At 34.5% G+C, this 17,624-nt stretch overlaps 2 protein-coding genes across 9 annotated transcripts; both read left to right on the top strand.

The window, feature by feature from the left end:
* Positions 1-2,397: 2,397 nt before the first annotated feature.
* Positions 2,398-8,106, top strand: LOC140771995 (uncharacterized protein At4g37920). Its single transcript, XM_073113858.1, has 6 exons — positions 2,398-2,676; positions 3,246-3,523; positions 3,743-3,908; positions 4,516-4,760; positions 6,964-7,151; positions 7,332-8,106. The coding sequence occupies exons 1-6, from the start codon at positions 2,478-2,480 to the stop codon at positions 7,528-7,530; spliced, it is 1,275 nt and encodes a 424-aa protein (XP_072969959.1). The 5' UTR covers positions 2,398-2,477; the 3' UTR covers positions 7,531-8,106.
* Positions 8,107-9,631: 1,525 nt separating this feature from the next.
* Positions 9,632-16,706, top strand: LOC140772027 (nudix hydrolase 2-like). 8 transcript variants are annotated; one of them, XR_012106245.1, is made up of 10 exons: positions 9,632-9,846; positions 10,708-10,925; positions 11,145-11,210; positions 11,446-11,583; positions 12,063-12,140; positions 12,243-12,293; positions 12,401-12,435; positions 13,235-13,343; positions 15,953-16,062; positions 16,160-16,706. XR_012106245.1 is itself a non-coding variant. In XM_073113905.1 (10 exons), exons 3-10 carry the CDS (start codon positions 10,740-10,742, stop codon positions 13,988-13,990), a joined length of 855 nt encoding a protein of 284 aa, XP_072970006.1. In that variant the 5' UTR covers positions 10,015-10,145; positions 10,252-10,370; positions 10,708-10,739; the 3' UTR covers positions 13,991-14,203. The 8 variants fall into 8 exon arrangements, 6 of the variants coding, with proteins under 6 accessions (XP_072970009.1, XP_072970005.1, XP_072970008.1 ...); XR_012106244.1 differs by having other exon boundaries at positions 15,953-16,089; XM_073113905.1 differs by lacking the exons at positions 9,632-9,846; positions 15,953-16,062; positions 16,160-16,706 and adding exons at positions 10,015-10,145; positions 10,252-10,370; positions 13,799-14,203.
* The last annotated feature ends 918 nt before the right edge of the window (positions 16,707-17,624 follow it).

Genomic DNA, 17,624 nt, shown 5'->3' with positions numbered 1-17,624 from the left:
CCCCTCCTCTATATATATATCTAAAATCACTTTACCCCCTTGTAAAAAGTCTCCGGTCAGTCTTCATACTTTAGTGAAACCGTTAATTTTTTCATTAAACTTAACTGAATAATATCAAAATGACCAAAATACCTGTATCGCGTTTGTTAGAGAAGACATGACTTTAATATAATGTAGCAAAATTACAAAAATAGCTATGACGCTCGGTTAAATTTAATAGAAAAACTAATGGTCTCAATTTAGTCATAAGTAAAAAGACTAATTTAAGATATTTTAAAATACAGAGGTAAAATAATTTTAAACATAAATACAAGAAAATAAAATATATTTAACCAATTATTATATTAGTCAACCTTAATAAAAAAAATTTAAAATATTAACCTTAATATTCACACAGGAAATTAAATTTCAAAACATAGCAGCAAGAATATCTAATATTTTTTTTAAAATTAAATAATTACAACGTGTGTAATTCATCGCATACATTTAACGATCACGATTGCAATCTTGCCAAAGATTGAATTTTTAAAAACTCTCTTAATGCCCAGAAATGGATTGAAGGGTTGGATCACTGTTTTATGGTGCAGGGTAAACATATAGGTATGATATAGAAGAAGATTTCAATAAAAGAATCACATCTCCTCTGCTGAAGTGAAGATTTTCAGCATAAATCATTCTGAACTGCATGATAGATAAATCCTTGTCCATCTACATCACAATTGATCTGGGCCCATAATATTAAGATCCACAGGTTGCCAAGTAGATCTTGCAACTCCCACAAATTTCATTTTTGCTCCAAATGGAAAAGAAAGCACTCATTACTTTAAATTTGATCCTCCTGTTGTCTATTCATGTTCCACTAGTAAGCAGACTACCATACTCCAATAACCAAATCCTATCAGCCCTCACAAGATCAAGAGATAATATTTGATAGATTATCTATTGGTCTGGATTTTTTTTTTCTTTTAACTCTATTCTTTGTCTGATCTATAATTAACTTATAAGCTCGTAATCCTGAGAAAAAGAACTTATATTCCATTAGTAGGATCGTTAGGGTATTTCCTTTAAGTAATATAAAATAAAATTATTTATAAAAAAAGATATGTTTTTTCTTCGAAAAATAGTGTTACAGAAATTCTATTCATATAGACTCGATCAAATAAATTTTTTCCGATAGCAAATTTTATCTTTTATTTAAAATCATTTCAAATGTCATTAGTTAAAAAAAAATATTCTTTAGAAAAACAGCTTTATTCAAAAAAATAAAAATAAATATATTTCATCTCTAAAACTCATTAAAAAAGCTTATAAAAGAGAATAATAATAATCTAACTCTTATATCTTTCTTTCTTTATGCAACATTATTTATTTCAATTTTTTGAAAGTAAGGTCACTAAAGATTTGATAGTAAATATATTATATTCTCGAGATAGAATTTCTAAGAGTCTAATTATATTTTAACTTGAAAATTACCATCTTAAGTAATTACAAGCATCTTATCTCATCAACCTAAAAGCTCTTTTGCTTGTCATTGCCCTCATTTGTTCCCATATAAACTAAAGCATTCAGTTTCCATATGCATTGCAATGTGGGAATTGAATAATAATAGATGGGTGTAAACTAGCTCTTTTTTTGTTCATATTGAAATTAATTTTAAGCCTAATTTAAAGTATCAAGCCCAAATTGATTAAATTTAATTTGAGTCTAGTTTGAATAGAGTAGCTAGATAAGCAAATTCTAAGTCTAATTCAAATCTAAATCAAGGTGGTTTCAAACTTTGACTTGAATCTAAAAAATTGAGTTAAATATTAGATTATCCATACTTAATATAATTAAACCAAACATATAATCAAATTAAAATTTATTTATCATGTATAATATCTATGTATTGACAAATAATAAATATAAATAAGGTTTTATTGAGCTCTAGCCAACTTTGATTAGTTTTCTACAATTATGTAGTTTTAGATTATTATTTTTCCCATAAAGTTATATTATATAGGTCTCATTTTATTTTTTCTATAATTTTTTTAAAAAATAACTATATGAATTAAGTACATCTATAACTTTACTCATATCTTAAATAAATTTATACAAGAATTTATATTTGACTACTAATTATAAATAAGTATGTTATTTGTAATAGAAATCTTACTTACAATGTGCATAAGTTTATTACACTATCTATCTATGATAAAATTATGCTCATAACTTATTAATTAACTTACTTTTATATAAAATTTAATTAATATATATATATATATATATATATATATATATATATATATATATAAAAGAGTCATAATTCATTAGTATTCTCTTCTTGATAATATGAGTCAATTATGGGCTCAGCATCATACAGTAGAAAGGTATAAGCTCAAAGCCCAAAGCCCAAGCACAGTTGATGCTACCTCTCTTCTCCCTCTCCCTCCCTCAGACTCAGACACTCACTCCATCTCTACCTCGGTCTGTCTCGCATGGCTATCCAAGTTCCCTTTTTGACAACCAAATCTCTCGCTGTTCTTCCTCCAATATCCTCTCATGGAGATAACAGCACCCTTTCTCCAATTTCGAGCACTTCATCTCTTTCTCCTCTCCTCCTCTGCACTTCTCGTTCCATTAATGCTAGAGGAAGGCGAGCCCAGTTGGGTTCGCTCTCATTTATCATCCGTCCATGTAAAAAGTGTTTCTGCCACCTACTTCTTGTCTCAGAATCTTCTCTTTTTTTGCCTATTATTTTGTTGATTAATTGCGTTGCTGTGCTGTGTTGGTGATTCTTATGAGTGAACTGAGGGCCAAGTTGGTAACTTGGATTTATTTTCTTTTGTGGGTCCTTAGTAGTTTAAATTTGGTTTTGCTTATGTTCGGATATGTGAGTTTCATGGGAAATGTAAAAAGATTTGATTGATTGAGCTTTATTTCTTCAGTTGAATGTCTCGCAATTGTTCTTTGTTGTTCAGTTCGTGGGTATAGGAAAAATGTTGGAATTTTGTTTGCCAATTATATATATTGAAGTATATAGGAAGAATTCACTTTCTTTTGTTATTGTATATCCTTTTTATAGCTCCTTCACTAATGATAGTCTCCAAATTTATCTTTCTACTATTTTTTTTTCCAAGCACTCATGTGCCTTTTGTTGAGTAATGAATGGACAATTTATCTCTATCTTCATTATTGTTCTTTCATTTCTTCAATTATTGATTTAGTTTTACGAGTTTTGTGTCATGAATGACTTCTTGATGTAGGTTGCATGACAAGTAACACAACTGTTGCTGATGTGGAGGAGCAGGCTAAAGTTGAAGTTGCAAAAGGGTATACAATGGCCCAATTCTGTGATAAGATGATTGAGTTCTTCATGAATGAAAAACCCCAAACAAAGGATTGGAGAAAAATATTAGTGTTTAGAGATGATTGGAAGAAGTATAAAGACAATTTCTTTAGTAGGTGCCAAGTACGCGCAGATACTGAGAAAGATATAGCACTGAAGCAAAAGCTGGTTGAACTTGCTAGAAAAGTAAAGAAGGTATAATTCTATTTACTTTCTGGTCCTTGTAACATGCTCTTTGCTTGAAGGGACATTTGAACATCCGTGTTGACATCCCTATTTTTTCTTGTCCTTTCTGTTAGAATGTTGTCTCACCGAGTCTTAGAATCTGAACAACTAGATTCAGTGACTTGCATAGGGTTATTCTAATAATCCCTCATCTTTTGTGCTATGGAATTTTGTTTTTGGGTTTTGCAGATAGATGATGAAATAGAGATGCATATGGAACTTCTCAAGGAGGTCCAAGAAAGTCCCATGGATATCAATGCCGTTGTTGCAACAAGGCGGAAGGACTTCACAGCAGAATTTTTTCGCCATCTTAATGTACTTTCAGATACTTATGACAATCTGGATGATCGAGATGGTAATCCATCTGTCTGTGCAAAGATCAATATTGTTGCTTAAACTAGAAGGTTATACTAATGCTCTCAAATTTAGAACTTAATTTTCTTACAAGATGGGATTAGGAAGATTTACTAGACTGGGAAATTTTGCAGTTTATCTTCGGGAGGCCTATTTCAAATGCTTATTTTCCCAACAGTGAGAAAATTCCCTATATTCATACATATATTGTGCACACACATATAAATGCATATATGAATGTATAGTTGTATATGCAAATTACGATCTCCAAAGTCATAAAGATTGTCTCTTTTCTTTTCTGCCCAGAGCAAAATCCACAAAGTCACAACTATGACCATCTTTAAGAAGTGTTCCTTTGTCAACCTATTTTCTTAAGGTTAATACAATGTGCATGGTCAGTGTTCTCCTTTCTTATGATTTTTTTTTCTTATTAATGAATCACCAGATAACAATTAGTCTTAACATATATGGTGATCCATAGCTCTCTGCTTTTTTTGGATCTACTTTTTGGTGACAAGCATGATCATACTTTATGTAACTTAATTTTGAATGGTTTATGAAGAGTTTCTTTTTAAACCAGCAATTATGAGGGTTTTCTTTTTTAACAGCAATTATCAGACTTGGAGCTAAGTGCTTGTCTGCAGTCTGTGCATATGACTCTGCATTGGAACAATGGGAGACATTAGATGCTGCTCAGTCAAAGTTTGATGATATACTGAACTCACCTTCATTAGATGATGCATGTGAAAAGATAGAGAGCCTGGCTAAGGCGAAGGAACTTGATTCATCCTTAGTTCTTCTTATAAACAGAGCTTGGGCTGCTGCAAAAGAGTCTACAACCATGAAAAATGAGGTTAGAATTAAAAATTATTGGATTCCCTATTTTCTTTTCTTTTTTCACCTTTTTCATGGTTGGAGGTGATAATCCAATGGCATGCATTTTGAGGTTGTCTCACAGTTCATAAATTATATATATTTTTTCACTGGCATATGTTTATAGTATATAGAAAAGCTTGCAGAGTATATGTGCTCACTTTTTATGGAAAATGATGGCTAATATTTCTTCATTAGTGGAACAAAGTGGAAAAGGAAAAAGTATGTCATATGCTCTATCAGATTTCACAGGCAAATATTATCAGTGAAGCTGTCATATTTTATTTTGAGTTAAGTTAGAGGGAGGCACGATAGTAGCTATACTGTGGGAAAGATATTATGGTTTATTACCTTTGGTACTTAAAGTGATTTTATTTTGTCTGGCTCTCTATATATGAAATCAAAAATAACAAGTCCCAATGGTTAAATCCATCATATTTCTCATTTTCTTTGGCTCTCTTCATCTCTGGAGGATCTTTGGAGATCCTCCCATTTGGTTGTGTGTCAAAGCTGCTATCCAGGTGGGTAGCTAATTCTACCCAACAGCCGGCCTAATAGATCTATAGCAAGCCCTTCCCCAATTGATTTTCCTTGATCAGCTTTTTGACCGAAATTTCTAGATTGTTGTGTCTGGTTGAGAGTAGGTTTTAAAGTCTAGTAAGCATTATGTGAACCTTCTCAAGCTTGAGTCATACTCTAGTCTATCCCATATAATTGAAAAAAGGGCTATAGGTATTTGAATATGTAACTTAATAATTGGGGCCATCTTCTCACCCTGTTGGGAGAGCCAACAGGATTGCATGTTTTGGCTACTTCTAGTCTATACTATTTTCTTACAGTTGGTTCTTCATTTTCGTATTATTCTTCTACAGCTTGTATATGCTTTATAGTTTATATCATCACCATTCTTCTGATGTCCTGTGACTCATCTAATTAATTTCTATTATCATAACTCATAAGAAAATAATGTTCAAAACCCTTGTTTTGTGGTCCTTGTTTCCACTCGTTGACCCATTTACTAGTTTTCCATAATTGGCAAAAGCATGCTAGTTTTTTCTTTGACCTGCCTAATATAGATCCAATTTGATTTCTTCTGCATATTATGGCTGTTTCATGTAGTGGGAAACTGCAACTGTGCTCATGTTTTCTCCTACCTGTATTTCATTATGAAATGTTTGCTCAAAACTAAGAAGCGGCACTACGACATCATACTAGATTGGTCATACTGAAGAAGATAGTTTGTTTGTGTTGAATGAATTGTGGTCATTGTCAAAATAGTGTATCAATGTAACCTCTTAATCTTCTAGGAGAGAGCATATGTTTGCCTCTATGGATTTGGATGCGATTCCACCATTCATATAATCTGGTTAAACGGGAGTTAGTACTACAACCTCTTACTGGGAGCTTAAATCAGTTGTTTATGCGGAACAAAGAGGGCCTTGTCATTTGACAGTATAGTAGGGCATTATAAGCTACACTGTATTTTCATATTCTTGGTATGAGGTATATGTGAGGCACGGAGTCTACTTAAGTGTTACCATGTCTAGTGACTACAGATAATGAGCAGATCCCCTTGTTCAATACTTGGACCTTCTACTTCTTTTCTTCTCAAATAGAAATTATTTTATCACATAATACTGATGAGACCAATGACCCTTATAATAAGAAGGTGTTGAACTTATAATAACTGCACAAAGTAGAAACTAGTTGCATTTTCACTGACCTGCTAAGTTAGGCACTTCATAGGGCATATGCCTTAGATGATATGATATGAACAATTCCATACTGATTTGAATTTTCGTTACAGAATGCATGGGTGATGAAATTTAACTCTACTCACTGGATACCAGCTTGTTAATAATTTGTTGTTCAATAAATTTCAGCCGTGTGGAAACTCTGATATAACAATACTTGTTTCTTTCTGAAAATTCTTTTTACCCTGTTTACCAATAAATAAACCAGCATAAAGTTTCTATGAATGGTTACTTAGCTTCCGTATTTGCTCAGTTTTGCTATTATGTGTATAATGAGTGAAGTGACCCACTATAGGTGATAAATTTACCAAAATTTGATCAATCTGTTCATTGAATTGATTAGTTATTAATCTTATCTTACTCGCTTACTTTGCATTACTTGACATCAAGAAACCTTTAGTTATACCTAATAAACATAATTTTCTGTAGGTTAAAAACATAATGCATCAAATCTACAAAACAACAAAGAAAAGCCTCAGAAGCATTGCACCATCAGAGATAAAGCTTCTCAAGTACTTGTTGAACATCACAGATCCTGAGCAGCGATTCTCTGCACTAGCTACTGCTTTCTCTCCAGGAGATGGACATGAAGCCAAGGATGCTGATGCTTTATATACGTAAGCATCTTCTCTTGAATATCATTGACTATAATAGTCCTTTTAACTGGAATATGCCCTTTGAACTTAGATTGCTCTTTACTGACGTCATTTAAAATTTATAGTGGCTTTCCTAGTGCTTTTTTGTGCATATTTATATGAGGAAAGGTACTTTATATTATAGTGTGCTTTTTGCTGCAGGACTCCTAAGGAGCTCCATAAATGGATTAAAATCATGCTTGATGCATACCATCTGAATAAAGAAGAGACTGACTTGCTGGAGGCTCGGAAGATGAGCGATCCCGTGGTTATCCAAAGGCTAAATATTCTAAAGGAAACAATCGAGGAAGAGTACTTGAAGATGCACGCACAAGATGAAGACCCAGAGCCTAAAGAATGAAACCAATTACTACTGCTGCTGTACTGTCAGTTGGCAAATTTTATTTTGTTGATCCACCTCGCAGTTGAATGAATGGTCAGTTACATGTTTGATTCTCATCAAAAGAGTTCTGAAAGCTTGATAGTGACACAAAATTTTGCACCAATCGCGCTGCTGGATGCGAGAGGAAAGATGCTTCGGCTCTTCACGTCATACATCTTGACACTAACATAGTAGACTGGAGTGATAAAGATTATGACACCAGTATCTCCAATTCTTCATAAGATCTAGAAGATGTTGCTGTTGCCCACAGAGAAAGAAGCGGACACCCTTCTAGCCACAATTCATCATCGCCACCTTAACTCTGTGCCATGTAATTTTCGTGTGACCTATCTAACCTTTATTTGCATAAATACTAGTATGGAAGTTCTTTTGGATGTGGCTTTCTGAGGTCATACGGTTGTTCTGTAATAAATGTCTCAATATTACACTATCATTATAGTTATGTCATTTTCACATGATGCTGTATGATTTATTAAGATGAGCATCTACGAGTTGGTGTGTTGAATGGTTTGAGAGTTGAAACCTGTCAAAATATGTACAGAGTTGTTGGTTGAAATAGAGATATTTTTTAATTTATTTATTAAAACAAATAACATCTAACTTTAAATATTAAAATAGATTTATTATACTGAGTAAAATATTAATCTCTTTAAATAATATTTTATATTCCTTAGATTAGAAAGATTTTTACTTAAAATATATATTTTTAAAGTATTTAAGTTTATGTGCTATTTATTTTAGTAAATAAATTTTAAAATAGAGCTAGTTTGGAATTTAAAAAAAAACCAACCTAAAATTTGAGTCATAGATTTTTGATGAATTGACATCCTTGAACCTTTATGAAAGCAAAGCAACTTGGTCAATGGTGGCCATTGCTTTCTACTTTAATGTGGCTGCTTAGGGATTTGAAGCCATTTCTTAGCATAGTTTCCTGTCCACATAAATATGCCAGGATACAGTAAAATATTGTTGAATAATAGCAGTTTGCCAAGAGAAAGATTAGAGCAGTTCATTCTCAGAGAGAAAAGTTAGAGCATATTCTTATAAAATTGACAAGCAAGAACCCTAAACTTTTTTCAAACTAGCTTTGCAACTCATTGTTTTTCTCCACACTGACATCTCAATCCTGTCATGCATCCACACAGATCAAGCTGGAAGGTGAGACAAGCAATGCTACATTGAATATGGTGATTTGCTATCAGGTTGACTTCCTGATGGATATAAAGTTGGCCTGCCTCCCTTAACCAATGTTGTTCACATCTAAATGGAGAGATGTAGTTCCAAGTGTTCTTTATTTCTCTCTCTCTCTCTCTCTTATTATAAAAAGATTATTTGCACTTAGATCTTGAACTATTGCTGATATTAACTATCTAATATCTCTCTCCTGACTTGTGGATAAAGAAAATTAAGTGATTATTTTATGCTTAACTTTTTTTTTTTAATTCTTTCTTTGAATAAATATAAAAAGCTTTACATTGGCAGCAAAAGATAAATTAAAGAATGTATCACTAAAACCTCTGAAAAAAATATCAACCAAAGGTCTGAGGTTGATGCTTGTGATTAAAAATTGTCATCCTGAGACTTGTTCACACCTTCATGGGAGCAGTCTTGTCACCTGTCACTCACTTAATTTAATGTTTAAATCTTGAGATGAATTATACACCTGATAAAAATAGTGATAACTCTCTGAAAGAAAAAATAAAAGAAAAGAAATAAAGGAGAAGAATGAGCTCATTTCTCTCATGCTATTTATCTAACATTCCAAAGGATTTCTCATTTTATTTCCTCCTAATTATATACTGTTTATGATCATGAATTATAATAATTATTTAGTTTTTTTTATCAAACACTTGTAATTTGGTATTAAATACTAATAAATTTTAGATACTTTTTGCGACTTGGTTTACTCTTATTTATTCTCAACCAAGCAGGCCAATGTGTGGCCTTTCTTTTACCTCGGTTGCTTTCATGCAAGAAGACACAAAAATAGTGGACGAATAGAAGCAAGAGATATAGAGAGAGAGAGAGAGAGAGAGAGAGAGAGAGAGAGAGAGAGAGAGAGAGAGAGAGAGAGAGAGAGAGAGAGTTCTGCTACGTAATATTTGGTAACGTCGGCGCCCAAAGCGGAGAATGACGAGGAGATCAGCAGGGTAGAGTCAGGGTTAGGGTTACGTCGCCATCCGCCTCTGATATTAAGGATTGGGGCCTTAGACGCTTGTTCTCGAGAGCTTTCCAACCGCGGATTGACCCACTTCGCTGCTGAAACTACCAGAGGTAGTAGTTTGAGTTCTTGAAGCAATTTACGCGTCTTTCTTTTCTATTAATTGCTTGAATTGGATCTGGTTTGGCGGAAAATTTTGATGTTTCGAGTTCTTGAAGCAATTTACTCGTCGGTGGGGATTTAGAGTTTCATGCTAAAGTTTTGATATTTTGGCTTGGAAGATCGGTAAAAGTCGCAACTTTTAACTGGAGAGGAAGGAAAAGAAGCTAGCTTGGTAGTGTTTGGTTGAGTTCTTTAAGTTTATATTTGACACAGAGCCTTTAATGCCAACTACTTGGAGTCGGTCATATGGGTAAAATCTTTTTTTCCCCGCTCATCTCTATCTAGTGGGTCGTAAGTTTTTTTACTGGCCGTAAAATCTACCTAACGCAAGCCTCCTCCTTTCTTTGGCCTTTAAGATTCTGTCCTCATTCCAATTACCCTGAAGTGGAGCGACCTCCGGGCATGAAGAGTATAACATTAAAGATTTGCCGGTTCTAGATTTCTCTAGCAAAGTACTATAGCTTCGTTCTGCTAGGTAATCATATACAATGCATACTTGGAATGACATGGAACTGTCATTTCAAGGTCCAGCATGAGTATACTTCAATTAGATGCATGATTTACATCCACTGTAATATGCTTTCTCTGCATCCTGAATTTGTTTTTAGTGAACATTTCCAAAATTATAGAAACTAGCTGTATCTGGACACAGTAATTTTAAAGATTTCCATCCAGTTTTGTAGTCTGCATCTGGACTGGGCATGTTTGTAGTTGATTTGACTATATACTTTGAGCATATTTACATACAGATATGCCTCTTTCCTTAGTTCTAATACAGTATTACCTTTTCTCTTGGAATTATTTGTTCGAAGGAATAGATATACAAACCAATTATACAATAGTCATGTCAGACTCAGCCAAACCATTGTCGGTTGTTACTTCCCTGCTTAGCGAGAATGGGAAGGATGTTGAGCTGCTACCTGCTATCAACGACGACCATGGAGGTGTTATTGTTGAATTGGAAACCCCAATGGATTCTCAAACTTTTTCTTCTTCCTTACGAGCGTCTTTATCAAATTGGAAGAAGAAGGTGAGCTTTCCTGGCTTTGGAGGTGTTTAATGAACTTAGCTACTTTTTAAAACAACTTTTGCATTGTTAGCTTCTCTAGTGAATTTCAAGATTAATAATTATTCATTGTTATGAACTTTTATTTCAGATATACTTAAGAATTTCATACTACATTTCTCATTGTCATATCCATTATGTCATATTTGAAAGATATCTTTAGTCTGTTTATCAAATTTTCAGGGAATAAAAGGTGTCTGGATAAAATTGCCAATCAATCTCTCTAATCTTGTTCAACCTGCTGTCGAGGTATAATTTTTTTAGCATTTGATACATTAATTGACATTCCAATTAATTTGCCATTCCTTTGCCTTATGAGCTAAGTAATAATTCAGAACAGCACTATTTTGATGGCTTCTCAAGTCTTAACAAGGATTACTCTATTTTCTTTTGTATGACTGCCCTAGTGTCCTGTTTTTTTTTCTTCTTTGTTTCTTCTAAACCATTAATTCCTGAATTAGTTGCAAACTTTAATTTGGTTCAGGAAGGATTTTGGTATCATCATGCAGAGCGAAGTTACTTGATGCTTGTCTATTGGATTCCTGATACTGAAAACACAATACCTTGCAATGCTACGCACCGAGTGGGTGTTGGTGCCTTCGTGATGAATGAAAGGAGAGAGGTACTGTGTAGGTGGATTGTCCTCTCTCTCTCTCTCTCTCTCTCTCTCTCTCTCTAGTTTCCTTGCATATTGTTCATTAATATGAATGATATTACAGTTATTTCCCTTGTCAACTTGGGATTTTCTCTTTAGATGACTAAAGAAGTTAGCATAAATCTCCTTCACCTAGATAATTCCTGTGTCTGACATTGCTCCTGGTTGCATGACCTAAGCTGCACTAAAGGGGTAAAAGCTCTTTCAATTAAGCTCCTTGCTAGAGCCTGATTTTCTTGAGGCAGTAATTGTTTTATCAATGTCTATAAGGGTCAAGCTGTTTCTGGGAATTGTTAATTCTTTTGAGGGCCTTCTAAAATGTAAATGACCACATTTTCTAAATAAAGATTTGGATATGCATATTTAATCAGATCTGTATGTTCAATATGTTTCTGTTGTTTGACTAATTATAGTTCTATATATAGAAATTCCATTTTTTTTGTTAGGTATTGGTTGTTCAAGAGAAGAGCGGTAGACTTCGGGGCTTAGGCATATGGAAATTTCCAACAGGAGTTGTCGACCCAGTAATACTTTCTACTATAGTTAGAGAAAGATATTACAACTTTCCAGATTCTTTAAATTTTTTTTACTTTCTCTGTCCATTCATGAAATCATTCTGCTCGTAGGGTGAAGATATACATGCTGGAGCTGTAAGAGAAGTAAAAGAAGAGACAGGGGTATGAATTGTTTCCGAAATAATAGTTAATATATAGAATTCAGCAATACCAGATTTTCAACCACAATATGCTCATCCTGAAATGGTTTTATGTTGGTCATGTCTCAGATAGACACTGAATTTGTTGAAGTTCTTGGATTCAGGTAGGCTTTCTTAAATTTTATCTGCTTTATCAGTTACTCTCTTGAACTCTCAATATCACTACTTGCACATCACCTACGCCATAGAATATACTCATCCATGGTCTATTCTATAACCTGTGGTTTGTATACAGTTCCCTACTAAAGATATTCTCAATATCTGCAACTTATGGAATTGGTAAATAATGATAAAACTAACTTTGACGAGGAACTGATTGCTACATCTTGGTGGTCATTGTTGTAAACATCTCGTATCTTCATATCTAGCATAAGCAACCACTAATAATGAACAAGTTCAAGAAAACAATGGAAGAGGGGATGTCTAGTATGATAACGACTGAAGCTGTACATGATAATAAATATCCTCTTATTCAGGTCATGTTGTATATACTATATTCTGTAGATGACTGAAAAAACTGTACCTAGTACCTAGTCTTATATTCTTGGTTTCTTGGCTATAAAAACTATGAGAAGTGAGAACTTGATAACTAGTTTTATTATGGGATATGGAAAATGGTTACTTCTTTATTCTATATATATATATATATATATATATATATATATATATATATGTCCTGCTCACTTTGGAAATGGATTCGATACCTCTCAGAAAACGATATCCATATTCCATTATATTGAGCTCTGATTTGCCTTTCATGGGATTGCATAATGTGCATTTTCACTTTTTCCAGTTGCCGATGATAGTTCTGGTGCTCTTTGCTTGCAAGTATTCTAAAACTATCATGCAGTGTTTTATATAAGATAAAATCATGCTAATTTCTTGATGAGTATTAATATGCAGGCAGAGCCACATGTCATTCTTTGAGAAATCGGATTTGTTCTTTGTGTGCATGTTACGGCCCCTATCATTTGAGATTCACAAGCAAGAGTTAGAAATTGAAGCAGCACAGGTACTTCAAGTAGATTTGCAAAGATTCCTTTTTTTTTAATATTATACAGAAACAACAAATATAGTTGTCGAGACTCGAGAGCTATCGTGCAACTTGACTCAGCTATTTAATTCATCTTTCATACAATCTCCACATCCAGATCAGATATTAGTATCTTCTTTTAGCTAAGATGCAATTGTATGAAGTATTCACTTATTGTGCTGGTAAGACTTGACAAACCCTGATGCCTCAGGCTTCACTTGAGGAAACAACCTCTTCAAGAATGTATTCATGGTTGTCCACCATGCACCACTCAGTTGCAGTGTTTCTGCACTGGATGCCCTTGTTAGTTGCATGCATGGTCCATGTACATAAATGCTGGCATTCACAAATCTCCAAAAGATAATGATGTCAATTCACCTATATTTAGGATATCATCATAAGACGCTATTGAATGGCTTAATTTTCACATGCAGTGGATGCCAATTGAGGAATTTCTAGCGCAACCTTTTGTCCAAAAGCATGAGCTTTTGAAGTATATTGTTGAAGTTAGTTTGGCCAAAGTTGACGGGAGTTATGCTGGATTTTCACCAATCAGTATAAAGTCAGGATTCTCTGATGCACAGCATTTTCTTTATTTAAACAGAAGGGACCTGAATCAGCAGTAAAAAGCTGCTGACATGCATGACAACAGTTGATTCTCTCTTGATATCATAAAGCCACAATATTCTATTGTATTATTTGATTCGTTAATATCCACCCTATCCCATCTTTCCTGATCAGTGTATTAGCTCAATCCTTGCGTCGTAATTCACTGTAAATTCAGACACTGTAATGAATTGAGTACTATACATTATTCTGGAGATGATTATTGTTATTAATGTAACTTACTCTTAGTTGCATTATTCTACTTCAAAATAAATTCCCAAACTAGGTTATGCCTTTCTGTATTTTGTTGACGGTAACAATCTGATTCTAAAGAGTCACAAAAAATCCGATTGAAAATATGTAAATAAATTAAATAAACTTACAAGAATATAAAATTATGTATAGTCAAGTCTAGTATTGGATACTATCTCTTTAAGACTAATTCGCCCTCCACCAATTACTTCTGAAATAGTGGACATCGGTTTCCCAGCATACAACGACTGTTTAGCCTATTTATAGAATTAAACAGGCTCAACGAAGTGATGTGACTGGTCATGAATAGATTTACCATTTTGGATCTGAAACCAATTAACAGTTATATTGTGAATGAATACACTATTTAGGGTTCAACCAACTAATTGATTGGACTTGACCCGCACGTGTGAACCAACTAGTTGTAGTTAGAGTCGGCTCGCTTAGGCTTGAGAGCCTGACTAGCTACAACTAAGGACACATGGCATACAAAAATATTGACATGTGTCCGTCACCTATTCGTCACCCATCCATCACCGTCATCCTTTCCATCCTCACCCATCACTCTCACCCTCACCCGCACCCTCACCTCATCCACCAGATCACCACATGCCGCCACCTCCTCCCTTTCTGTCGGCCTCGCCACCTCCTCCCTTTCTGTCGGCCTCCTTCTCTATTGATATCTTCTCGGCGTCAGCCTCCTCCTCACCCTCATCCACCAAATCATCACCCATAGCCTCACCCCACACGCCGCCACCTCCTTCTCCACCGGCCTCCATCGGCAAGTCACCACTACAACGCCACCTCCTCTTCTCTGTTGACCTCCTCCTCCATCGACATCTCCTCGCCTCCTCCTCCATCCGTCTTCTACTTCTTCAGCAAACCGCCGTCCACGCCTGTAGCTGAGCCTGAGTAGAATTATGAGGCTCGTAATTTCTAGCCGAGCTTGAGCCGGAGCCGGAGCCGGCTTGGCTCATTTACACATTTACGTGTGTGAGTTAAGTTGCATAGTATTCTTTATCTACAAAATAGGTACATCTTTTGGGGCTTAAGATCCATAAGAAGTTTGTCACTTGTATACCATACTAATATTTCTCAAATATCCAATATGATACTAAACTCACTTTCCTTTATTTTTCATTGCCATGATATTCACTTTAGAGTCAATTTTCATTTACTTTTCTTTACAGATTTGACTAAGTAAATATATGACAATAAAATACTCTTTAAGCTAAATTAATTTCACTATTAAACTATAATTAATAATGTGTGCCTCACTTAAAATTTAGCTCAACGTTAATAAAAGTTTATGTCGAATACATGAAATTACCAACATATTTAACCATAAGTATTTCATTATTAAATTCTAAGCACTATGTTTAATCTGTGTCAATTGCATCATTCTACTTAACATCAAAACTATGCTTCTTGCGTTCTCCAATTCATGTGATTTAAATGTTACTTGCATCATTCTGCCTGATTTCTGCAAGCTTTAATTCGAAGTCTGTTATTTTTTTTTCTCATTATTTAACTGTATAGCCAAATCCAATTGCCATCTCTTGATGTAATTATGATTTGCAAGTGCTCATGGAATGAGATTTAAGCCTTTATCCTTATATACAATTGATGATTTACACCACTCTCATAAGAACAGCTAATTTTTCTCAATGCCATATTCATTACTCCTTTCATTGTTATTGAGATTATAACATGAACTGTGATCACTGTAGATTTTGCTATGCTGCTAACTCCAAATAATACTCGAAATCATCGAGATGGTGTGAAACTTAGACACAACACCTGTCATTCCATGTGGCAGAGTGCATGTGTCCATGACAAGGTGGATGACTCAAGCGCATACTAAAAGGTTGACAGATACCCACCTCCCTCTTCCTTCATAACCATCTTATCTCTCTCTTCTCCCTTCTTGACCACAGGTGACAGGACCAGCAATGGTGTATTCTCTTCTTCCACTCCAAATACTTCTCTTGATCCTTTGCCTCTCCATCTCCATTACAAGTGTTGCAGTAGCAGAGGAGTTACCAAGTGACAATAGCACATCTCCAACTCAATGCCAAGATACATGCTATCCTAAAGTTGCACCACCACCACCACTGCCACCACCACCTCCATTCTCACCTTACGGAGAGCCGTCGCCGCCGATGGTTCCATCGCTATGCCCACCGTCTATCGTAGTGCAGTGCTGCCCATATTTACCTCCACAGCCTTATTATGCACCTCCACAGGTTCCACAGGGTTACCTTCCATACTACAACTACTCAGCTTCACCTCCATTGCTGCTCCACTGCTACTACCAAGTTCTCACTTCTCTTTTCTTCTTCTCGGTTTTGAGCCTACTTTTGTTACAAGATGATGATGGCTGTGTCAAGTAACTGGCATTTGAGGATCCATATCTTGTCCTTGTTTCAAGTGATCTCCTATGTATTTTTCTATAGCAGTGAATAAATTTGTTAGATAATTCCACATAGTGATGTTATATGCCCAACATGCAAACATATCAAGCAGTGTGCTGTACATAATTATGCCTTCAAACTAAAGACTAACAGACTAAATACAAATAGACACCTCTCTCTCTCTCTCTCTCTCTCTCTCTCTCTCTCTCTCTCTCTCTCTCTCTCTCGCCATATATACATAGTGGATAAATGGATCAGATTTAGTTTTTTTACCCTTAGGAGATGCTGATGAGAGGATATTTTTCAGGGATATGAAATATTCCTTCATAATTGACCTAGTTTTTCAATTTATAATATCATGATCTAAGAAAATTGACCGAGGTTTTGGGTTTATATATCGTGGTACTCAAGAAATAGATCTTATTATTAAAGAGGGTTTAACCTGGTCTATAATTAAAGATTTTTATATAATTACCATTAAAATTATATAGTTGTTACTGAAATTTATTAATTCTTTTAGTCAATGAGAAAAAGAATGGCGTCCTATTTGATTAAAGGGAATCGGTCTGCGGTTCGTAAGAAAGAGAAGAGTAGATTTTATAGAAGAGTAGATTTTATCGAAAGTCTAAATTTATACTCTAAATAATGTTGGATAAAGGCTACTCTTAGATTGAGACGCTAAGACGTTTGAATGGTCTACTCATATTAGAATGTTCGAACACAGAATACTACTTTTAAATTGAGACGTTCGAAGTCTATTCTTCTCATGTTAGGATGTTCGAACATAGAGCTACTTTTAAATTGAGACGTTCGAAGTCTACTCTTCTCATATTAGGATGTTCGAACACAGAGCGAAAGTTTAACTGCCTGAGATAACCTAATCTCCACCTCGATTGTGCCCGGATAACGTCAGAAGTTTTGAAGAATTAGGTATTATGATCTCTTAAAAATTTTCCATTAGCAATTATGTAAAATTTAAAGGAAAAAA

Source organism: Typha angustifolia, chromosome 12 (assembly GCF_048772165.1).
Source record: "Typha angustifolia cultivar Huaian chromosome 12, ASM4877216v1, whole genome shotgun sequence".
Taxonomy (NCBI): Eukaryota; Viridiplantae; Streptophyta; class Magnoliopsida; order Poales; family Typhaceae; genus Typha; species Typha angustifolia.
Note: the sequence above shows the minus strand (reverse complement) of the source record. Positions and strands in the feature narration are given on the sequence as shown.

What these genes read in the sequence shown, in the direction of transcription:
- LOC140771995 (XM_073113858.1), top strand. Translation starts at nt 2,478, where the DNA reads ATGGCTATCCAAGTTCCCTTTTTGACAACCAAATCTCTCGCTGTTCTT. An exon ending in TTGCTAGAAAAGTAAAGAAG is followed by an intron (nt 3,524 to 3,742) that starts GTATAATTCTAT and finishes TGGGTTTTGCAG; the next exon opens with ATAGATGATGAAATAGAGAT. An exon ending in CAATCTGGATGATCGAGATG is followed by an intron (nt 3,909 to 4,515) that starts GTAATCCATCTG and finishes CTTTTTTAACAG; the next exon opens with CAATTATCAGACTTGGAGCT.
- LOC140772027 (XM_073113904.1), top strand. Translation starts at nt 10,740, where the DNA reads ATGTCAGACTCAGCCAAACCATTGTCGGTTGTTACTTCCCTGCTTAGC. An exon ending in TATCAAATTGGAAGAAGAAG is followed by an intron (nt 10,926 to 11,144) that starts GTGAGCTTTCCT and finishes TCAAATTTTCAG; the next exon opens with GGAATAAAAGGTGTCTGGAT. An exon ending in CAACAGGAGTTGTCGACCCA is followed by an intron (nt 12,141 to 12,242) that starts GTAATACTTTCT and finishes TTCTGCTCGTAG; the next exon opens with GGTGAAGATATACATGCTGG.